At 43.4% G+C, this 24,796-nt stretch overlaps 1 protein-coding gene across 4 annotated transcripts in view; it reads right to left on the bottom strand.

The window, feature by feature from the left end:
• Positions 1 to 24,216, bottom strand: part of Adam23 (ADAM metallopeptidase domain 23) — a 149,964-nt gene extending 125,748 nt beyond the window's left edge. The window contains exons 1-2 of one of the 4 annotated variants that reach the window (XM_029477522.1): positions 23,626 to 24,216; positions 22,064 to 22,296 (exon numbers count right to left, since the gene is read on the bottom strand). In XM_029477522.1, the coding sequence (XP_029333382.1) occupies positions 22,064 to 22,296; positions 23,626 to 23,827 (435 nt within the window). In that variant the 5' untranslated portion in view covers positions 23,828 to 24,216. The remainder of the gene's footprint in view (positions 1 to 22,063; positions 22,297 to 23,625) is intronic. The other 3 variants (XM_029477539.1, XM_029477536.1, XM_021167059.2) reach the window with 3 other exon arrangements.
• Positions 24,217 to 24,796: the final 580 nt, after the last annotated feature.

Below are 24,796 nucleotides of genomic sequence, written 5' to 3'. Positions count from 1 at the left end.
CTCTAGCCAGAATTCTAAATACCCACTAAATAATTTCAATGAAAGAAAAAGAGGAGAGACTCTGGAGGTATTGTTCAGTGGTAGAGCATTTTTCGTGAATGCATGAAGCCCTACGTTCAATACCCAGCCCCAGAAGGAGAAGGTGGAGGGAGAGAAGGAAGAGGAGAGGAAGGAAAAGAAGGAGGAGGGAAATGAAGGGCAAAGGGAGTAGGAGAACAAGATATAAGCTTTGAAAATAAAATAAATTGTGCTTCATACTTATTGTCTGTGACTTGATACCATTTTTCCAGAATTGCTTATGTAACGGGAGTGCTATCCTGAAAACTAGCCTGCTGAAGACAGCACCCCATAACAACCCAGCCTGCTGCTCCACTCCTTGAAATGGTGACTATGACTCAGTAAGCTCCTTTCAACTTCAGCTTCTCTCTGGGACAGAAGGCTCTTTAACTCACGGTGGTCACATGAGGATTAGTTAAGAATTAATCAGAGATGCAAAATGAGAATCATAGTTCAGTAATTACACACTTCACCTGAGCACTATTACATCTGGCCAACCATAGATGATAGAGTGTGGACCAAATATTCATTTCTAGTTCTCCCTCATGGAGCAAACACTAAAGACAAGTAGCTAAGAGGGCACTAAGCAGATGCGTCTACCCAGCAAGTTAGAGAAGACACTTTTTCTAGAGACCCTTGCTTGTGACTCTACCATTCCTCCCAGTGACTCTTGCCAGATTTCCACACACTTCTTGTTTCTATTTGCATGTATTTCCCAAGCTTTGCCTAGGAGACTGCTCCAAGTTCATCTGAACTGTGCAACTATTTACCTACCTACGATGTTCCTAAGATGCCTTGATTCATGTCACAAGCTGCCTAACACTGGGGTACAGCTTCTCTTTTTCTCTACAGGAACTCACCTAGATTATGAAGCTCTCTGGACTTTCCGGGTCTGGCCATAGCTGCTTCTGTCCTTTGCTCTTAACTCTGGCCTTGTCTACAATTATCAATGTGTTTCTTTCTGCCCCTTTGGATGGCAAGAGTAACTTTCAAACTAGACCTGCCAAAGATTTTACAAAGCTACAGGTGTCACTACACTCCTCAAATCACCCCAGGGCCTGTTTCTTGTCAAAGAGGCTCAAGAGTGTCTTATTTAAAGTTTTGACTTATGCACATACCTAGCAATTGAGAATTCCAGGCAGAAGCAGCAGCTACCCGTGGAAGCCCTAACACAGAAATGTTGCATATGTCAGAGAAGAGCAGAAAGCCCAATTCCAGTGGAAGGAGTGAAGGGGAACAGCTGAAGCAGTCAAGTTTGGGAAGTAATAATGAGGGTCAGGTGTGTAGAAGCCCACACACAAGGCGAGATTACTCCCTTGTGCTTTGAATGAAATAAAGTCACAAGGTCGGGCCTTCTGTTTTAACAATTCACTCAAGGGTATGGTGTTAACAATGGACTCAAGAAGTCAGGTAACAAGAAAGGAAGCAAAGGGTCCAAAGGGAGGTTGCGGCAATAATCCAGGTAGGAGTGTCAGTGGGTTGGACCTGGGTGGGCAATGGAGCTGATCAGAAGTCATCGGGTTCTGGTAGCCGTCAATGGACGCTGCTCACAGGATTGATATGAGTTATGAGTGACACAAAGGACACTGAGAGCCACACAGCATTTGTCCCTGAGGAATCAAAGGGAGCAGGAAACGCCTTGAGTTAGGGAAGAAGATGGGAACTCAGGACTTCGCCATCCATTGCACATCTGTTATGTGTATTAGGTATTCGAGAGGAGAAGCAGAGAGGACAACTGGAAACAAGGCCCCCTGCCTTGCTGTTAAGAAAAGGTAAACCTTTAGTTAATGTTTATTAAGGGACTAAGAAAACTAAGAAGTAATGGACAAATAAGTCAATGATCCAGCATATGAGTTAAGGAAGAACTCAATGAACCTTGGAGATACAAAACAGGTCCCAGTAAAAAGGACTTGTGGGGGGAGGGGGAAGATGAGGAGTACACTAATTGGTTATTAAATTCCAAATGCTCAGCCCTAAAAATGGATACATTCAAGTCTCATTATATGGACTAAGCAGGATATACTTAGATATTTAGAAATGCAGACACACAGACATACCAATAATTAAAGATAAAAAGGCCCAGGATTTGAAAGAGAACAAGGTGGGGTAGACACACAGGAGAGGTTGGTGAGAAGACAGGAAGGAGGAAATGAAGTCATTATCTTATATTCTCAAAAATGTATTATGAAAAATTACTTAGGTGTGGCTGCAGCTATGGCAGGAATTAAGAACACTCCATGCTCTTGCAGAGGACTCAGGATTCCAGCATCCTTAGGACAGCTCATAGCCATCTAGAACTCCACATCCAGGGCATCCACTGAACTCTGGGGGCATCAGGTATACACGTGCTGTTCAGATGGCATACATGCAGGCAAAACACTCAAACACATAAAATAAAAATAAGTAACTTTTTTTTTTAAGATCTAAGGAAAGAAAGAAACTCAGCAGAAAATATACTCTGTGACAGAACTAGGAGTTAAGTCAAAAACTAAGGTGAAGGGGGGGGTGGGGAACCTATAAAAATCAACAAAAAGCAACTCTACTCAGGGGCTTAAAAATCGACATTTTCAAGCATACTAGTGAGGTGCCATCTTGTAGCCCAAGAGCTGGTATAGACTGGGAAATCTGCTCCCACAGAAAGAAAATCCTCAGCTGCAAAGCATGCTCCTAAGCCCAGCTCTGTGACAGACCACAGGCCAATGTTCGTGGCTGTTCCGTATTCCCAAGGAATCATAACATGTTTACCTTTGCATTTCTGAAAGTCCGTCTTCATATTTTAGAAGTGATGCTAGCATTACTCTCAATATTTCAGATTTGTTCCTTACAGTCTGACATGCATTGTCACGGACTTGTGGGATCTTGAAAGTCATCCTCAATGGATTTTGTTTCACCATCTATAGCTTCTACCTCAAAGACCTGTACTTAGGCTGGAGAAATTAAGATAGAGTTTACATCCTACTTAATAATGTCATTTTCTAAAGGTCTTTTACTAATTTAGTTTAGTCACCAAGGTTTGTATTGTGGGGGCTGGTGAGGTTTCTCAGTGGGAAAGGCTGAGTTCAATCTCCTAATCCACAGTGGAAGGAGGCGACCAAAAATTGTCCTCTGATCTCTGATCTCTATTTGTCTATGTGTCTGTCTTTCTCCCACCCCACTTCTCTCTGTATCTCTCTGTCTCTGTCTCTGTCTCTGTCTCTGTCTCTGTCTCTCTCTCTCTCTCTCTCATGCGTGCATGTATGCACTAGCTTACTAGCACTAATGACACAAAGTTTGTATTGAGAAATCTAGGAGCAAAAAAGCCTCCAGACCACTGTACAAAGCTCTCTTCCTGCATCCATTCCCAAGGCTGGTACTTAAGACTGCAGATGAAAGCAAGGGGATTTTGTGTGAATATTTCTTTTTAAACCACAATGATTCAAGATAGTTAATAATGCCAACAAATAAGGGAAAAATTAGGTAATTTTTCAATTTTTTATTATTTTTAATTCTAGTTATTTCAAGTGGTTTTTATTACCTGAGATAAGCAAATAACTACTTGGGGTGATATTCAGTTATTAATGATTGGAGAGGGCACAGTGCTATCAATATTTGAGAAATAGCAAAAAAAAAAGAAAAAAGAAAAAGAAAATCTACTTAGAGGTTTTCTAAAAGTAGGCTTATAATAAATGTAATACTTTTTTTTCTTACACACACACAAAAGGAAAATACCATTTAAATGAAGACTTTACAGCATATTCTTTCTCCCTTCTTTTTAAATAAACACTAAATTAGTCAGTTCCCTACAAAGTCCAAAACGTACAGATTCTATAGGGAAGTTCTGGTACTCATGTGTCTATGTTTCATTGACAGTTCCCTATTTCCTAGCTTATAGGTTTACAGGACTCTGGCCAGGCTTCTCATCATCAACCTCCTGAGACCTTGAGCTAAAAGTCTCTTTGGTGGGGAATAGGATGGGTATCTACAAACCCAGCCTCCACCCACAAGAGACCAACCAGCAGCACCTGATCTTCAGCGTGGGACAACTAAAAGACATTGCCAAACAGTCTATATGCCCAAACTACCCTTAGTTAACAACCCCTACTTCATATATGCAGGAGCTGTGTGAATTTAGATTCTTCTAGATACACCACCTTTACACAGATTCCTTTAACCTTATCTTCAAAGTCTGTTTGCAACCATCAACAAATAAATTCCAAATAAAACAGGAAGTGACTGCAAAACAAAAAGACAATGTTTAAGGCTCTTTCCACAGGTAGAGGAAGCCACCTGAGAAGCAGGATTTTAAAATTTTTATACCCATAGAGATTCCTCTAAATTAAAGTACAGGTTTAAATCTGTCAAACGAGCTCACACACATCCTTCAAAAAATAATAAAGAAAGCAATAATGCAACTATGTGCACAGTCCAAATTTTCAATCTTTTTTAAAGGATGCTTAAAATTACTTTCTTTCCTCCCGAAGTGACAGCTTCTTATTATCTTTTGAAATGTCATTTGGTGACTCAAAAGAAAACAACTGTAATTTAAACAGCTAGGAATGAGAGCAGAGCGAATGGAGTCATAATGGAGCCTGCGTTCTGAGGTTACTAAGCTGTCTTTCCACAATTGAGGCAATATCCTCACGGTGGATGAAACGCCCCAGTCCCTAAATGTCATTTGTTTGATGATGGCCCCCACATTTCTATTCCACTCCGACCTGTCACTGACACCACAGCTAAGTCACTCACAAAGATGACCAGTCACCCTCTGGAGCATGAGAGGGGGTGATGGGATGTACCCTATCCTCTTGGTTCTGAATTTCCTTCACAGATTTCCTAGGGGAAAAGCCCACCAGGCATTTCCAGACTTCTGGGTTAGTTTCTTATGCCTGCTCTAGTGAATGTCTATAAAAATTTAAGCTACAAACAACATAAATTGTTATCTAACATTTCTGGACATCAAAAGTCCAAATCAAAGTCTACAGACTAGCGAGAAGGTGCTTGTGACCATGGTTCCTTCTGTAGAGACACAGGAAGAACCTATTTTCTTGGATTCTGTAATCCCAGGAACCACCACACTCATGGGCTCAAGGCTCCCTCCAAGCAAGTATCTGCATCCACAGTCACATCCTCTCCTATCAGTCTGCCCCACATGGGCCTCAGTGCTCTAATGAGGCCACCCAGATGATCCATATGCATTCCAGTCCATTCCAAAACCATCTGTTTAATTATACCTATCTCCTTTGTCATGGAAGGTGCCATATTCACAGATTCTAGAGATAGAGATGTGGAGAGGATTCTTCTACATACCAAATCTCCTCTCCTGTTCCAGCCCAATCACCAGGAAGCTGGATGCTCCATCTCTAAATGTATCTATGGATTTATCTGTCAGACTTGGTCCTGTACAGCTGTGAGCAAGCACCAAGCTGTCTCCTTACATCCACTCTTGCCCTACAGCTGTCCATCCTGAATAGGACTGCCAGATGACCTTTTTAAAATATGAACCAACTTCTTCCCCTTTTAAAACACTTTAATATGTTCCTAACATAATGAGAAAGAAACCCTAACAAGACCTTTGTCTTCTGGCTCTTTCTTACCTTGAGCAAAGAACACAGCAGGAAATATGAAACACTTTTCCTCCACAAAATGTCTCTCTGTCCTTCACTATCAACCTTCCAAGGCCCTGCACAATGAGCTTGCACTCCTGGCAACCCTTCATAGAGGGATAATTTGTTCCAGCTGCTCTCCCTGGGTCTCCAAGTTCATCTCTCTCTCTCCAGAGGCCAAAGACTGCAACTTGACACATAATTCTGAAACTAAATCCCTTCAAGATCATTTTAGGTGTATAATGCTTGCTAAAAATCACAAAAATTAGGAAAGAAAGCATGTCAGAACTGAGAGTCGAGAGTTGGGGAAGAAAGAAGCACAGGCTAGTGAAACACTTTCACCTTTCCTTGAGGCGGAGAAAAGATAATATCTTAGGCTGATGGGTATCTAAAAATAGGTCAGAGATAAATTATTAAATGTTATAAGAACTAAAAACAGAAATTCACCAGCCTTTGAAGAGCACTAGGAAAGAGACTTGCTGTTCATTTCGTGCCACTATGAACTCTGAATTCTTAGACCATGTTGGGAAACACATAAAAGTAACCATGAATTTTGCACGACATATTTATGCCAACTTCACACACAGGAATGTGCATCCTGGAATACATCTGTTGTTAGGTTTTCACCTATTAGAATGCTCCTTTGTCCTACAGTCCCAACATTACTCTTTGGAATTCTATCACCAGAAACCAAGACACAGAAATGCCTTGCTAAGGACTTCACAATAAGACAGGGGTGCAGCACAACCCAGCTAGCAGTGTTTCTATTGAAAACCACTGCTTAGGCTCCTCTGCTTTATTTTTCAAACACTCTTTCCTCTTTGAATCGCTTTACCCCACTCATTCCTGAAGCCAGCTTCTCTCCTTCCCCTCCTCGGCCCTACAAGTTGGTGCGGGTGCATGCTTAAGTTGTTAACTTAAGTTAACTTAAGTTGTGCATATATGCAGAGGTCAAAGGCATATTGGAATACCTTCCTCAATGTTCTCCCCCCAATGTTGAAACAAGCTGCCTCACAGAACCTGCAGCTCACTGGTTCACCAAGGCTGGCTGGCCAATGGGCACTTGGGATCTACCCATCTCTGTGTCCCAGACATGAGCCACCATAACCAGCTTTTCTATGTGGGTGACTGTAGATCCGAACTCAAGTCCCCAAGCTTGCTCAGCAGACACTTTGCTGCAATGAGCCTTTTTCCCACTCTGCCTTGTTCCATCCTCAGATACACATCCATGATCTGTGACTCCTATTCTTTGTCTAACACCCCAGTTTCAGACGGCAGCTACTCCACAACTAGAGCCAACCCTGGAAATAATGACTGACCCTTAACTTTACAGCACACATCCCTTTTTGGAGGACATTCCACAAAACTTTAGCTGGGAGTGTTGTATTGAATGAACTCTCCCATGTCAAAATGAAATGACATAACAATTCAAATCTCTAAATTCCACACATCTTTTCAGCAACTTCCAAGGTTTATCTAAAATAACTAAAGGATTCCAAAATCTAACTCAACCCTCTTGGGAGTAAAATGACAAAATTTAAATCCAGACAACTTATCCAAAATTGGCAACCTACGAATCAGTCATTCTCCCCATAATCTGAAATTCTTTTAAAAGAAACTTCTAAAAGAAAACATACAAAATTATTACAAACTATCTTTATTATTATTATTATTATTATTATTATTATTATTGAAATAACAAAGGCCCTATATCAAAACTCATAACTAACATGACACTGAATAGTAAAGACTAAATTCAGAAAGAAATTGAAGGTGTTGATTTATGCCACTTCTATTCAACATTGTAATGGAAGTCCCAGCCAAAGTTACTAAGCATGAAAAAAGAAATGAAGGTACCCAAAGGCAGACATGAAAATCATCTTTCCATACATGATATGAACTCATATACAGAAAATCCTATGGTCTACAAATAAGAAATCTAAGAATAGTAAATGAATTCAGAAAATTCGCAGAGTACAACATCACACTCAGGATTCAATGTGAAGGGCTGAGTGTGTAGCTCACTGCCACAAAATAATGTCTGATTTCCACATATTAGCAATAAACAATCTGGAAATTAAATTAACCAAACAATCCCATTCACTATAAAATAATGAGGAATAAAGTTATTAAAGATGCAAAAGATTTATCTTTAAAACTACAAAACTAGATAAAAAGAAGTCTAAAGCCACAAATATATGGATATCCATCAGAGTTCATGGATTTAAAAACTCAACAGAAAAAAAAAAATGCAGTGCTACTGCATTTTTTAAGCAATCAATAGAGTGACCCAAGACCAGAAATAGATAAATCCATCCTAAAGTTTATGATGGAATCTCAAAGAACCCCAAACAACCAAACCTATCTTGTAAAAGAAAAGAAGCTGCAGGTATAGCTTAATGATAGAGCATGTGCTTATCATGTGTGAGGCCCTTGAGTTCATCTGACACCTGCTGACAAAAGTGTGATGATCAAAGCATGGTTCTGGCACAGAAGAAAGCAGGAAGACCAACAGAGTAGGTTATAAAGCCTCGTGCAAATAGAGGCAGATAATCTTCAGCAAGAATACCAAGGCAGTTTCAAAGAGAAAAGATGGTACTGGGGAACTGGATATCCACATGAAAGATGGGAGGGAGGGAGGGAGGGAGGCGGAGAGGGAGAGGGAGAATTGGAACCTGACCTCGAATGATCCAGAAAAGTTCAATCAATGTCTACAGAGGATCTATGCAATACATCTAAGCCCTAAATGACAAAACTTCCAGAAGAAAGCATGGGAGCAGGAAAAAAGACAAGAGGAGAAAGCCTCGTAGCACAGGACTTGGTGATGACTTCGTGAATATGACACTAAAAACATGGGCATCAAAAGAAAAACTAAATGAGACATCAAAAAAAATGATAAACAAACTTTCGTACATTAAACATCACTGTCATCCTGGTAGCACAGGCCCATAATCCTAGCTATGAGCAAAAGCCTAAGGAAGGGAGGTGACCAATTTGAGGCCAACCTGGGCAACAGAGTGAGTTCAAGGTGAACTGGGCAACTTCCCATCTTGTCCCGAAATAAAAAGGAGAAAGGGAGATGGTAGAATCCTTGTCTATTATGCCGTAGAGCCCATTCCCCAATGAGAGAGGACAGGAATACCAACAGAATGAAAGAGTCCACATAGGATGTGAAAAGTTCACATAGAATGCAAATCAAGAGACTGGAGAGTTATACTCAGAATGTGTGAAGAATCTCTACCAGCTTAACAACAGAAAACAAACAGAAATGGGAAAGATTGAATAGGCAAATTCTCCAGAGAAAATGCCTTTGTCATCAATGAGAGTATCAAAAAGGATTCAACCTTAGCAACACTGAGGCAATAAAAACGAAGCCATGAGGACTTATTGCTTGACACCTCTGAGGATCATCCATATTAAAATGCTGAAGATAGCAAGTATTAGCAAGGATATACAGTACTGGTGAGAATGTAACACAGGGTCTTCACTATAAAACAATTATACAATGACTTGTCCTCTCTGCCCATGAAACCCAAAGGTTGCATAATAGCTATTTCCATAAGAGCCCTACCCAAAAAAATCCTGTGAAGACTCCTATCCTCACTACAGAGTTTCCCATTTTGGGCCCTAGATACCAAGAAGAAAGTGCCCTTTCTATGAAACTAAAAAATCTTCATTACACCACAGAACAGCCCCTCCTTTGGCTGAACCCAGAAGCATCAACTTTCCCTGTGGTAAGAAAATAGTCTGGACAAGTCTCTGACCCACCCGTGCATTTCTGAATAGAGACACATGCCCTTTAATGTATGACAATGTTAGCGAATGTACTGAGATGATGTGTTTGTCTTCCATTGCTAACAGTTAAAAAAAAAAAACTCACTTTAATTGCATGGTCTAGGACGTTAAGCTAGGAAAATAAAAACTTTTTATTAAAACGTGAATTAATCAAAGTACATAAGCTAACTATTTTAGTGTGAATTTTATTTTTTTTAAACTTAAACAGAATTAAATTACGTTGAATTAATTTCTGTGAGAAAATGATATCTATAAGGTGTACCTTACTATAGTTCAAATCACTTGTAGAACTGGTATTTAAACCGTATTCATTGTTCTAAGTTATATGTTCAAAGGTGTGAAGCACTTATATCTACCCAGCTATAGTAGTAACAGCGTAAGTTTCCTCGGTGACCACAGCACTGCATTTAGAAGGGTGGAACTCACTCTGAGGAGATGAGAGGCTCTTCTCTGGGTTTTTTTTTTTTTTTTAGTTGAATAATCCAAATAGGAATTTAGCAGGATCATTTTGCCTGATGCATGCAGACATGACAAGGGAGAAGAGAAGGGGACAAGAACAGAAAAGCAGCTGATGGGACAGCGCACTAAACCAGTGGGCAGCAGCAGAGAGAAATAATCAGCTTCGGAATGGGCAATGAGACTTGATGCCTTAGTGATGCTGTAGGAGAAAGAGTGGGAGAAGGCTCGTAGCCTGAGCAGCTATCTGGAAGATGATGTTCCCATTACCCACATGGGAGGAATGTGGGAGGAGGCTGGGATAGGCGATGTTAGGATTAAAAACTCCATTTTGAACAGGGAAAGCCTGGGTTGTCTATCATACGTCAGAACAGAAACAAAAGCATAACAGCCTTCAAAACTATGGTGAGAATAGCCTTCTAGGAAAAGTCCAAGACTCCCAGACACTACACAGCAGTGAGTCAGGTTAGCTCATAAACAGCTAACATATGAAGGTGTAGAATATCCCAGAGGAATCGGCAAACTTTGGAAAACTTAAATGGAAAGGCAAACTTAAAATTTCTGGTAGGCAGATTTTTTTAGACTTTAGTTATGCATAAAGAAATTATTTTCTATAATAGAAGACAGATTTAGAGGTAATTATGAAGAGAATGTGAGAAGAAGCAGGATACTTTATGAATATACTGCTTGAGCAACAATATTAAATATCTCAGTAGGTCTTGAAAGGATGAACGCCACTCAAATATAAGAATAAATAAAGTGAACACAACATATACTAGATTAATTATAAGGGAAAGGAATAATGATTAACCATTTCCGAAAACAATTTTACACACCATTAGGAAACAAAAACCAATACAATGGCATCATTTGAATGCCCCACTGGTTCTGAAGGGGACAAGCAAGACGGGCAGTCACACAGCTCAACAGAGATGAATGTGACTAACTGTTGTATGGACATTCTGCAGAGATGAAAGGCCACTGTGTCACACAGGACAGCCTACAGCAATTAGCAAAGTAATTAGTGAGAACTCACCACAAAGCCATCATTTATAAGCAGAGGGAGAACCACGGTGCCAGCTCTTCTGGCAAACCTGCACACAGATTCTACATGCTGGCCAAGGCCTGTTCAATTGGATCCCGTGTGAAAATGAAAGCATACTCTTGTCCGGTTGGGTTCTTTCTTAGTTGGAAGATGTAGAGACATTCTATCTGCCACGGTCTCATCCTTTCTCTATTTCATATCCAAGCCTTTCAATGGCAAATTGGTGTTTTTCTTGGGTGTGGCCTCATTGGGAGACGTGGCGGGAGGGAAGAAAAGGGAAGGAGTTTGCTAACTCGGACAGTTCTTGGGAAACCCATCTTAAGATCTGTGTTATTCAGAGCACAAGTGTGGGGGCTTTACCAATGCCCTTGAGGGCGCGGGGAAAGGTGCAGCCTGGGGCTGGGGACATACCTCGGTAGTATGCGCACTGGCCTGACACACAGAGACCTTGGGTTTAATTCCCACACTGCCATAAAGAAAGAAAACATTCGCCTTACAACTCACTAAAACGCCTGCTTTCCAAATGTCCTGGTTATCAACAAAGATTTAGGGAAATCATCTCTAGCTGTCAGTGAAGCTCAGCCAGGGCCACAGATAATTAATTCATCAGGCCTCAAGCACACCATCCCGTACTCACTCCTCAGGATCCCACCACCAGCTTCCCGAGACCTGACGTTAAGTCTGTGCCCCAAACCTGGCTCAAGCCTTCTGCCTTCTTCAATCTGACATGGATAGAACTCAAACCAAGAAGACGCTGAAATCCCTCAGCCACTCAGCACTCAGTAATAACAAGGGGAGCAGGAGCAGACGACATTTTCTGATATTCTAAACAGCCCTCGACACAGGGCTCTGCCAAACACACAAGAACGTGACCTAAGGAGAGAAGGGCCCTTTAGCTCTTGCTCTCTGAGGTTTCTGCCCAGAGTCAGCCGGCTCAGCAGGGCCCATGTGGCAAACACTGCTCAATTCATGGCGGCCAGGAAACAGCAGGGTGAAAGACAGCCCGGAAGATCTACTTCCCCCAGCCAGGCCCCGCCTCCTAATGTGTCCATCATCCTAAAATAGTAACATCAGCTGGGGACTAAGCCATTAACCCACTAGCCTGTGGGGGGCATTTCATATTCAAACCATTATAACGGCCAAATTTTTAGAATCACATATGTTCCACAAATAAACAGATATACCGGGTCATTAAATGGCCATTTCCTTGCTTTGAGTTGAAATATCATCTTCGTTTTTGAGTCCCTGGCTATGCTACATTCCATGTGCTGACAAATGCACTAAATTGGGAGTTCTGTCTATTTTTTTCCCTTAGCTACTAAAAAAAAAAAAAAGGTGGCTTTACCAACTCTTGTTAAATCAGCTTGCTTCAGACGCCCACCTCTTTAAGCTCTAAGCTCCTACAGAGTATACAAGAATACTTTTCCAAGAAAAGAAGTTATTCCTAAAATGAGTCAAATGTCTGACATATACATTGGAAACACCAAACACAACTCTACCAGCCCCCCTCTCCCCATAAGGAAGGAAAATCTGAGAGAGAAAAAAATAAGATTAAAGGAAAATAAGGGAAGATGTCAGGCATGGTGAGACACACCTGCAATCCCAGAATTTGGGCAGCTGAGGCAGCAGGATTTTAAGTTTGAGGCTAGCTTGAGCTTCACAGTATAAACTTGTCTCACAAATGTAAAATAAATAAATAAATAAATAAATAAAGGAAAGAAAAGGAAAAGAAGAAAGGAAGGGAGGGAGGGGGAGAGGGAGGGGGAGGAAGGGGGGGGGGGAAGGGGGAGGGGGAGGGAGAAAGCTGGGAGGGGGAAGAGAGATAAAGACCAACAAAGCTACCCAATGCAAGGAAATGCTCAAGGCAGTAGGAAGGGACATGGCTCAGGTGTCATTAGCACACAGGACTTTTGATCAAGAAGACAAGTGTCTGAGCTACAGAGAAGGCTCAGTGGTCAAGAGCAAGCATGAACTGCTCTTTCTGAGTTCCATAACACTGCCAAGTAGCTCACAGTTCCTAACTCCAGTTCTAGGGGATAGGAATCCCTCTTTTGGTGTCTGTGAGCACGGCACTCACACACACTCACACACACACACACACACATTTAAAAATATATATTTTGAGAACAATTTTTAAATAAATACTTTTTAAAATATTTTGATTTCAAGGGCATGACAAGCTCTCTATGCCCCCCTCACGGAAGTGTACTACAGGAAACTGGAAATCTGGAGATGAAGGCTCTACATCTAGAACATGGAAGTGATAGTCATCTCAGTAGTTCTGCTCTGAGGACTGTGGGTGAGAGGTAGGGCAGTGCCTCCATAAAACAATGAAGTTCAGTACAAAAGCTACAGATTGTATTTACTGCCGCAAAGCTTTGGAGAGTTGAGCTGCAAGTTCATTTAATGTGTTCTACTTCACTGAAGAAGTAAAGAGCTCGGAGACACATGAGGGAAAGACTTGTCTACGCATGGCTGGATTTATAGCGTTGGTGGAGCCCATCTATGGGGCTGCCTTCATATGTACTGGCAGGCCTGTGACACAAGACAGCACAAAACACCCAATTAAGCAAGCCAGACTGCAACTTGCCACGGGAGTTTTTACATGTCCATACTGATGGAAAGCAAGCTCCAGGGAGATCCTGGAACTCAGCAGACACTCAAAAGAATCAAGCCAGTGCCTCTCTTGTTCCTTGTTTATTCGTCTCTCTAGTCTCTCTAGTGTTCCTCTCTAGGGATGTAAGAGATCAGACTCAAAGCCTTGCAAATACGAGGCAAGCCCTCTATAGCTGCCCTACACTTCCAGGCCTCCTGGAGCGGTTTGCTTTGCTTTTATCTTGTTTCAGGTTGTTTTTGTTGCTGTTGTTGCTTTGCTTTGCTTTGCTTTGCTTTGTTTTGTGGGTTGTTGGTTTATTTGTTTGTTTTTTGTGATCAGCTTCTGCCCATGCTTAGGTCAGACTACTTCGAAATGTACCTTTAATCCCACCAGGCAGTCAGAGGAAGTCCAGGATCATGTGATCTCCCGATTGCCACTATCCACCTTGACCAAACCACCCCCTTGCCAGGATACTGCCATGGAATTAAGAGGTGAACGCCTCTTCTGTGTCGCTAAGCCCAAGAGCAATATATAGCCCCTGGCCTATTCATACTTCTCCACAGCAGCCTACTTGGGCTTAAGGGCTCTGCCATCAGTGTATGTCATGTAGAGGGATCTGCTCGAAGTCCCATCCTTCTCATTTCAAACCCTTGGAAAACATTTACTGTTTAGGTTGAACCCGTCAACAAATGAGTGCACCACGTCATAGAAGAATTCCAAACGGAGGAAGTTTCCAAGGGAGGAAATGTGCTTCTGCCCACTCTCTAGCCGAAGAAGATGTCAACAAAACTTTGAGAAACTAAATTAACTCGCAGCTGCTCTGGAGGGGTTTCCAGAGACTTCTACCTGCCCTGACATGAGTGAGCAGGGTTGTTTCTCAGGTCATTATTTCAAATAAAACATGATAACTAGATCCTTTTTATAATAGAATTTCTAGCATTAACCTCAATTAAAGTTGTACTAAATATACATAAATTCTAAGCACAAAGACTCCCCAGGAACACTACAAAACCCAGACTTTGACTGAGTGTTCACTAAATTGTGCTAAAGTTCCTAAAGGGTACCTTCATTCATTGAGAACTGAATACTTTGGGTGAATAAAACCTTATGATTGTGTGCTTTGTGCTTTATGCGCTTTCTCGAAAGGAAAACAACTTATTCTGAAAACTCAAACCTTAGGAACAACTAGTTATTCAGGCCTTAAAAATGGATATGACAAGAACCTCTGAGCTAAGTAGGAATTTAATGGAATTCGGACCTCAAAGCCTCAGGACACATTAGTGATGGATTCGTTTCTTTCCATGGAGCACAAAGGTTTTCTGGAAGTAGCCTCATAGTCTGGACAGCTATGGATGAAATCATGCCCACAGACTTCCCCCACACGTGGACTGACACTTGGACAAACAGACACAGAAGAATGCTGAATGAGAAAGACCACGGTGGCTCTGTGGGGTCGGAGGGAAGCAGAGGTGTATCACCTGTGCTCTGCCTGAGGAAAACTTACCTAGCTGAAGTTATGCTCGCTGCATGTGGAGAAAGGGAGTCGCGTGATGAAATAAGTGTTCCAGTCAGATTAATCTGTCAGCGGTGGGACTGATGGATTGACAGAGAACGAGACAAGCGGCGGTGACAAGAGCACAATGTGGTGAGGAGGGGGTGGATTCAGGGAGCAGCATCAAGACTTGGTAAGTGACTATTTATAGGCAGAAAATGAAGGAAAGAAGAGTCAAAGATGACTTCCCAAGTTCACTCTTCCAGGCTGAGAGGCAGCAGTCCCAGTGAGAAAAATAGGGACCGTGAGGACAGCTCTCTCCTTGAAATACAACTATTGTGCAATGGCTAAAGTCACTAAACCTGGCCAACGCCACCAGACAAAGGGTCCTGGCTTATTTTCTGACTGTCAGAAGAAAGGAGCAGTGGGCTACTAACCCCAAGAAGTGAAGGCAAGAGGATGCCAGCAGTTATAGAGTTGGCAAGAATAAGGCGGGCCCTGAGCAGGAAGCAAGGCTCAGCTGAGAGCTACTCAAATTGATTTTTTTAAAAAACTGATCTAGACTTGATAGAAGAAAAAAAATCAAAGACAAGGATCCAAAGCTAAACACCCAGAGACACCAAGAAAGAAAAAGAAATAAAGAAGGGTAGAACTGAGGCAGGAGGCTGTTTCCATCCGTTGTCTGTTACTGTAACTGAATACTGCAGACTAGATGACTTACAAAAAACACAGGTGCATTTGGCTTATGATTCTGGAGGCTGCAAAGCCCCCAATCATGGCACTAGTGTATACAGAAGACCTTCCTGATGCAGCATGACCAGGTTGAGAGCATCCCATGGCAAACCAAATGTTCTAGCCAGAGTCTTTCTTGCTCTTCATATAAAGCTACTGATGCCGTCATGGGGTTCCTCCCATCATGACATCCTCCAATTCTACTTACTTCCCAAGGATTTTACTACCACATACCACTACCATATGAGTTTGAAATAGCATTTCCAACACAAAATTGTGTAGAACAGGTTCAAAGTACAGTCTAAGGAAATTAGGATTGGGGAGCAGCCCAGTTCTTTCTTCCCTCTGCTTTCCTTGAGCAAAGGTTGCTCTCTCCTCTGCCTGTCTATCATCTTCTGTTTCAACAGCTAGTAATGGCACAGACACTCCACAGCGCGATCCTGATTCTCCACCAGGAGAGAGTGGAGACTAAGCGCCGCTGTCTTTCTCCAGCCTTTTCTCCTATTCTTATCTAAAGCATACACCCACCTTCTCTACATAGGAGCTCCTTCTTAACACTCAGTGGACCTGTCACACCCAGCATCTAGGCCCACTCTGCCCTTCAAAGGAAACCACCATTCTCTCCCATGTTCTGTTATTTTATCTTCTCCAAGCACTTGTCAACACTTCTAATTAACAGGCTGGTGGTGTTAGTAGGCTTGTCTGTCCCTACCCCCTTTGGAAGGTAAGCGCTCTGTGAGCCACAGGATTGGTGTTGGACACCATGCTCGTTTCCTGGGCCCCCTCCTATGACTCACCCTATGACATGGGATAAATCAAACCCCTGCATCTGTCTCTCCTGTCTATACAGCCTCTCACTTCTTCTGACACTCACTATCTCTCTCCACCAAGAGCTCTGCCCAGGAAAGAGGTGGATTCAAACCCTGGCTCTGTCTGCAGCTCTCTAGCTATTAGTCCTGTTTGAAGACACCAATGATAAATCTCAACTGCTGCATGTAAAATAAACCGTGGTCACTAGATTTCTAAGGAATTGTGAAGGGCTTTTTTTCTTACTACCCACACTCCCATTTCCGGTCTCTCACATACCTAATGCACTGTCTGCGTCCTTCTCCTTACTCACAAGACTGAAATGCCTAAAAGAAAATTTGCAAATGAAGCAGGGGGGCCACTATAGAGGTGTTTTTGCAAGTTTAAATAGTATAAACATATGGTTAGCAACTCCCACAAAGACAAAACTCAAGACTACAATTACCACTCCTGATGATCTAGTCAAGTACAAATATATATATATATATATATATATATATATATATATATATATGAATCTGCAGGCTATTTGTTTTTAATTTCAGTATGATTATAACATGAGATGTACGGCAATCACTCAATTCTTTCTCTATATATTTTCTTATATATGGATGTTCCATGCCCCACAATAGTGAAACTTCCATTTAATAAATAAGGATCATAAAACATATACTCCATACTTCTAAAAATGTATAAGAACATCTTGTAGGAGAACTCCTTGGGACTTCCTTATCCCTTAGTGCTCTTTCTGTTGTCCCATACTAAGGAAAACGGAGCTTCTGGCTTCTAGAAAATCAAGAACTGTGGAACCAGCCTTGCCCTGAAGTAAACCCAAATGCATGATCACCACGGTCCAAATTCACTTACCGCTGACATGACCCTCTGTGGTAGATATATGTTCAGCACACATGAGTCTCTGGATTCAACTCCCAACACCAAAATAAAAAGGAGACTGACTTTACTAAACTCTCCCATTTCTCTCTTTAACCTGGAATTGTGGGGAATAGGGAGTAGCCTGTTTACCTAAAAGTCAGTTGTGACAAGAGGTAATTTGTTTAGGTGACTCCAATGATGTGTGGGTCACCCTCCCCAACCCTAAACTATGCCTCATGTCCCTCTCCCACTCCTTCCCTATCAGACGAGAGACCACATAAAAGACAAGTAAATTTTGATCAACATTCTCGGGGGGGAAAAGACTTCCCAGCATCATCTTAAAGGGGAGTGAATGAATGAAGAATGAATGAGTCTGTTTCTCCTGCTGTTCATGTTTATTATCCATTAGATTTGTATACTGTATTGATGATAGATTGTTATGTGTAATAATCATATAACGGCACATAGACTCATAACGACTGGCAAGTCTTGATAACAAACAGGCATAAGAAAATGCAAAGCTCCTCTTCTATCCTCATTCTCACTCAACACAACACTGTTGGCATGAGTTGTCCAGGCCTTCTTTCCCACACACCAAGCAATCTGAGGATTCTCTACAACGAACAAGCCAGGTCCTCTAATTCAGTTTTGTTCAGACACTAATCCATCTGAAGATAGTGTTAGATCTCACAGGCTGGAGGCTGACTCCCACAAGACTTCAGATGCCAATCACAAGCTCCAAGCTAGGACCTGAGTGAGCAGGCTATAAATCAGGCCTCTCAACACTCCCTCAGAGTTGACTGACTTGCTAAGAGAAAATCACTGAATTCAGGGAAAACATTTACTACTTGCCAGGAAAGACATTATAAAAGTGACAGATTAAACAGCCAGGTGGAAGAAATACACAAGGCAAGATATGGAAGAAAGGTATGAGCTCTGGGCCTCCCCAGGTGCCACACCCAGAATCTGATCCCTTTGCATCAGAAGCTCTGGAGAAGCTTCATTTTATAAGTGTGGTTGATCACGCCACTAGACATTGATGATCAACTATATCTTAAGGTCCTTTCCAGATGGCTGAGGATGAAAGTCCCAACCCTTCAATCACACCTTCATCTTTCTAGTGACTAGACTTCCATCATAAAAAACATCTTAGAAGGCCCCAGTCACCAGGCATTGTCACATTATCCCATGAAAGAGCAGCCTCTTCTCTCATCACTCTGATGATTTCAAGAGTCTGTGTGACAGAAAATGGGGTGACACCAAATCTATATTTTCCAGTACCCACAAAATTAAAATTCTTCATTAGCATGCCCTGATACTGCTATGTAATACTAAACTGACATCTTAGGTAGTAAGGAGATTGCTATAATAAACGATCAGATAGCAAGATTGCCTATCAAAAAAATCTTAATTTGGAGAAGTACGAAAAGTAGAAAGAAAACCTAAGGCATCTACTCATCCCCTGCCCACTCTCAGACTGGCTTGGTTTTAGGCCTCATATCCAGGTACAGTTATAATTGTGCCCTTCTCTCAAAAATGGAGCCATGTGGGCTTTAACTATTTCTTCAGCATCACTCTATGCAGACATTGAAATGATTCCCGTTCTCATTCACTTTCAATTGCTGTGATAAAACACCATGACCAAAGCAACATGGGGACTGTAGGGATAATTTGGCTCACACATGCCAGGTCATGACCGATCACTGAAAGAAGTCAGAGTAGGAGCTCAAGGCAGGAACTGAGGTAGAGACCACGGAGAAGTGCTACTCACTGGCTCTTGTCCCATGGTTTGTTCTGCTTGCTTTCTCATACACTCCAGGACCATCAGCCCAGAGGAACACTGACCTGAGGAAGCTGGGACCTCCCACATCAATTGTTAATCAAAAGAGTGTCTCCAAGATTTGCTTGCAGGCCATCTGATTAGAGCATTTTCTCAACTGAGATTTCCTCTGCCCAAATGCTCCTAGTTTTGGTCTGTCAAATCAACAGATCAAAAAGGAAAAAACAAACAAACAAACAAAAAAACCCTAACCTGCAAAATTTCTAAGCATTCTTTGACATAGAAATGCTAAAGCTTTCAGAGCCAATACCGTATACACAGGTCCACCACACATCCAGCTTTCAGACTATCCCTTTATGAAAGAGTTAATAAGCATTTCAACTTTCGTGGCTGTTAAGTATGAAGGACCCATCCACACACAAGATTACAAAACTTCTTCAGACATAAATGTGGAGCGTGGCCTTGCAACCTAGATTTGGAAATGTCCCAGTCCAAATCTGCACCCAATCACAGGGATCCATGGGAGAACCACAGTGATTCAGCATTTCTAAGGCATTCATTAAAATGTGCTTGCCTGCAGCAGAGCCCGAGCAAGGACAGGTCCCAAGTACATGGATATTAAAATCAAGTTCTTTTTTTTAAGAAGCAAGGATGGGGGGAATTCTGTACTTTCTCATTGTAACTTTTAGAAAGCAGCTGAGCTGGCAAGTGTGTCTGCTATTCAGCAAGTCATCCTAAGATCCAGTGGAAAACACGAACACGTCCTACTGACCAGCCCACAGAAGCTTAAAGACACAGGGGGAAAAGGAACTCAGAGACCACAAAAGGAAAAGTCAGGGTGCCACCAAATCAGATTTGTACTATAAACCTAACCCAGGCCTCAGAATCTTGCTTATGTCTTCTCGGTGTCTCCTGGAGAATAAATGTGGCTTTTTCACCCTTAAGAACCCCATCATCTCTTATCTGTGAACCTTTACCATACAGCTTTGCATATGAGAAATATACAACAGATGTTTATCAAATTAAGTTAATAAAAAAAGAAAAAGACTGTCAAATATCATGTCTGTCTAAACGTTCTTTTCAAAAGTAGAAAAGAAGCCAGGCTACCAGGGTGAGGAGAGTCAAGAAATTTAGTAAGTCCAACAGCAAGCCAGTACTCCACAGGAGAAACCCATTCATCTACATAAGTGGCAGGTAAAAGGTCAACAGACCTTATTATCATAAAGTCGGACATATGCAGTGAATGGCGCCCATAAACAAAGCAGCCATCTAAGGCTAGACCATAGGACAAACATTAGTCATAACATCCAACGCCCACGTTAAAAAGAAGTTTCACTGAAATCTCTTTCAGATCTCAGCTGTGGAAGCTTCCTCCAGCACCCTGTACAAAGGCCCTAGAGTTTAAGAACTATAAACAAGCAATGCAATCTATCCCCAACTTAGCATAGGGATCACTGATAAGGGAAGCTAGCTGGTCCTCACTGCATGTTATCAAGGGGGCCTTGGGCATCTCTTCCTAAAGACAACATCTATTCCTTCTATCCTTAAGACATGAAGTATTAGTTACTCCACTAAGTTACAGAAAACCTTCTCAGCGAAAGGCCTGCTAGGGGAGAAGCTCACAGTCTCAGCCATGGTAGGCAACACCCCCTTCAAAATCACACAAAGGCGGCTAACCAGGTTAACAAAGTTATTCAGTATAAAGGACACTTTTTCTCAGGGACTTCACTTGTCTTAAAAATAGTATCAATTAACTGCTCAAACCTAATAGCTGCTTTAAACCGTGAAAAGAGTCCCACAAAGGCCTTTTATCCCTGTCTCCCTATTTATGAAATGGGGAGAGGCATGGCGGTCCTACCAATCACATGCTGGTGCAAACCACGGAAGCACTGCCTAAGTTCTACATGCTTAACCAGCTCCTGCTCTTGCCGACTGAACAGGGACAGTTCAGAAGGCAATGTAACCTTATTATCATAAAGTCAGACATGTGCAGTGAAATCACACCCACAAACAGAACAGCCTGTTTTCTGTGCCCAATGCAGAGCAAAGTTTCCACTACCGCACTGTGTAGACTTGCTTCAGATCCAAAATATCATTGGATCACACAATAAGACCCAGGAGAGGGGATTCTTTAAACTCTTGGACCATTAGATACTTTTGTCTTTGTTTGGGTATCTTTCTCAAGCTCCAGGCCACTTTCACAACCAACCTAAAAGTAAAGCAATGCTCACCACCCATGCAGAGAGCCCTCAAGGGTGATGTCAATCAAAACTGGTCTATATCTTATATAAGTCGTTGTTTTCTGTTCTTCATAGTCTCTTGAATGCTGAATTGTTTACTGACAACACATCATAGTTATGCTCCCCCACCCCCTATGCCCAATTCAAGAAATAAAGTAAACTCAAGTGCAAGTTCTGCATGGAAAGCCTGCTGGGGAAAGGGCAGCCACACTGCCTCTCAGAGAGGCCTTCTGTGTACAGACTTCCAGGAGTTTTATCTCCTGGGAGGTAGCTTCCTGCGCCTTTACATAAATGCTCCCAGAAACAAGTCAGAACTGCAAACAAGTTCACTCTATTGCTTAGTGCCAAGGTACCTGAGAGACACAGGGACCCAGTTTGTCACAGGACGTCTGAAAATGTTGTTTCCATTTCAGTCAAAGAAACAAACAGTAAACCCTGTCCAGGTCGATCCCAAGTTAATTCCCTCTAGTTTCTCTTCTACCATCCTATTAATTGCTTACTTAATAAAATGCTGCACTAAAATTTGTGAAATCAGATTCTGGCAGAAAATCAAATGAAAAGAGAACTCTTTGTGGCAGCAAGTTGGACATATTCAGCCTCCTGCCTACCTTATTGTGTTTCTGTTGGTGTCTGGCCTTTGTGTCAAGAACATGATAGGGGCTTTCTGAGTCCTGGTTGATGTAATACACCAGTCTTGAAGGCAGTGTGATTTCTTTTTGCACTGCACTGCTGTTATTTCTGCTGTAGCTGGTATTTCTGCTGCTGCTATTTTGTTGCAATGTGTTGTCTTCATCTGCCAGGACTCCCAGGGTTTTTTCTGCAGTTTCATTCCAGTGCGGAGCTGGGGGGTTGGGGGGAAGCACAAATATACACAAATACACACAGATACATCCAGTAAATATATAAGCTCTAAAATACATCTTTCCATTAATTACATTAACAAAGTTTTCTATTGCTAAAAAGTTAGAAAGTGGAGACACCAAAAGACAAGTTACTGTAACAGTGGTTTGGCCTGGATAGGTCACTAGCCAGAGACGCTTACACAATCGTGTCCTGTACTCAGGTATACCTTTTCTATCCACTCTTAGATCTGAACATCTGAACTGTGAGGGGTCAGAGAGCAGAATGCGCTTAGAGAAAAGTCAGCAACTAACATGCTCAAGGGTCCTGACCCTTGTCCCCTCCCTCCTCAGAGGATGCAGCAGCTCAACTGTACCCATCTTAATATCACCTCATCTGAGAGCCAAGAACACTCTAGACAAAACTTGAGTCCTGAATTCATGGACACTGAATGTAAAGTGATACTTTCAAATATATTTGTGTGTGTGTGTGTGTGTGTGTGTGTGTGTGTGTCTGTGTTTATGTGTATTATGTGTGTGTGAATGTGTATATGTATATATATACACACACACACACACACACACACACACACACACATATATGCATACATATATGAATGATTCCTATTTCTTTCTAACTTTGAGATGAGGAAAAAAAAAACTGTTTTGCCATAAAGGGCTATAGTTGCTGGCAACTTTCCAAATTCTTTCTTTTTTACTGCCAAGGCCAGCTTTCTGCTTTCAGTGACTTCCAATCACCAGTGTGCTCAACATTGTATTATTCTGATTGCTCATTATGACAAGCATTTTGGGGAAACACAGCCAAAGGTCATGCGCAAAGAGTGTCTTGGAGACTTTCATTCTCTGGTCCCCAAAGTATGCCTCTCTCACCTTAATTCCAGCAGCAGGGACTAAACCTGGTGGGGAATTTGAGGGATCAAGCATTTGCCACTATTATTGCATGCCCCCCACCCCTCCGCATTCATATGAAGGTTCCCCAAGGCAAAAAGCAACTTGCTAGCTCACTGCATCTTCCTGTTACTGGAAGTTACATAGAGAGCGCTAAAGGACTCAGGAGCCACCAAATACCTCTGGGTGGAACCCACAGTCACTGGAATGGGTCTTTAGTGAATGCAACAGAAACGGACTTCCAAAAGTGAACTAGCATGAACCTGGGCTTGGGACGGACAAGGGTGGAGAGGTGGACAGGGAGGCGCTCGAAGGCCAGGCTGGGGACCCACTCGTCCGGGTTACACGCACCTGCGTGCCCTTCTCTCTCCTCCCCAGGGCCCCGCGGGGAAGGCAACGCAAAGGGCACGGGCCATACCCACCGCTGGGCGCAGCGGCCCCCCGGGCACGGGGCCGGGACGAGGTGGCGAGCGCAGGTAGCAGGAGAAGGACGAGGAGCAGGAGGCAGGGCGGCGCGCGGGCCGGCACAGGGCCGGCGGGGCAGCGGCCGGGGCCGCAGGAGGCGCCGGGAAGGCTGCAACCCGTCAGGGGCGGCCGCCGGGAGATGCTGCCGGGCGGCTTCATGGCTCATCGCTCCCGGGCGCCGGTCCGAGTGACCCGCGAGAGCGCCGGGCTGGGCTGCAGGGCGGCTGCGGGCGGAGCCGGTCACGCCGGCTGGGCGCGCATGCTGCGGCCGCGGGCAGGGGTCAGGGGCTAGGGTCTCGGGGACGGCGGCGCGCCGTCCTCCGCTCTTTCCGCCTTTCGGGGAGCGGCCCGCAGAGGGGGTCCCCGCCGCTCCACCAACTTGGAGCCTCCTCCAGTGGCTGCACCCTCCCAGTGGCGGGCGCGGCCGCACCAGTGACTGCGGGGGTTGCTGCCGGGCCTAAGGATGCTGAGGAGGCGCGCGCAGGAGCGAGCGGCACGGGCACGAGCGGCGCGGGCGCGAGACTCGGGAACGCGCAGCGCGGTACTGCACCCCACCCTCCGGGAGCGCGCCCGAACGGGGTTTCGGGTGCGGATGCTGATGCTCTTGCAGATGCTGATGCTGTAGCCTGCATGGGCCGCGCTGCGCATGCTCGACTGTAGGAGCCCTGGTTGGGGGGGGGGGGGGGGGGGGCAGAGTGATGCAGCATCCCAGGCAGCATCAAAATAGTTGGTGGCACCTCCAAAGACCTGAGGTAGGGGAGAAAGAAGTTTGCAGTCAGGGATGACCCCGAAGAGGAAAGTGCAAGGGTTTCCAGGCCTGGGGCAAGCCTGATTTGGCAACAACTTGCCAAGAAAAGCGACCCATCCTCAACACCCACTCCTATACCAACTCTCCAGCGCAGGGAAAACTGAGACTATGCATTTTCCTTCTCAAACCTTTATTTATTTCCTTCCTTCAAATAAAGGGCTGCAGCCAGGGAGGTAAAAATAGCTGTGCTCCTCATAGCAGCGAGTGGGATGACAGTGGGAAGCACTGTGGTGCATCCGCAGGCTGGCGTCTGTGGGCACTGAGCCACTGGGATCCCCTTGCAGGGTCGTGGGTCCTCCCTCCTTGTGCCCATAGGGCTT

Source organism: Mus caroli, chromosome 1 (genome assembly GCF_900094665.2).
Source record: "Mus caroli chromosome 1, CAROLI_EIJ_v1.1, whole genome shotgun sequence".
In the NCBI taxonomy this organism is placed as follows: Eukaryota; Metazoa; Chordata; class Mammalia; order Rodentia; family Muridae; genus Mus; species Mus caroli.
Note: the sequence above shows the minus strand (reverse complement) of the source record. Positions and strands in the feature narration are given on the sequence as shown.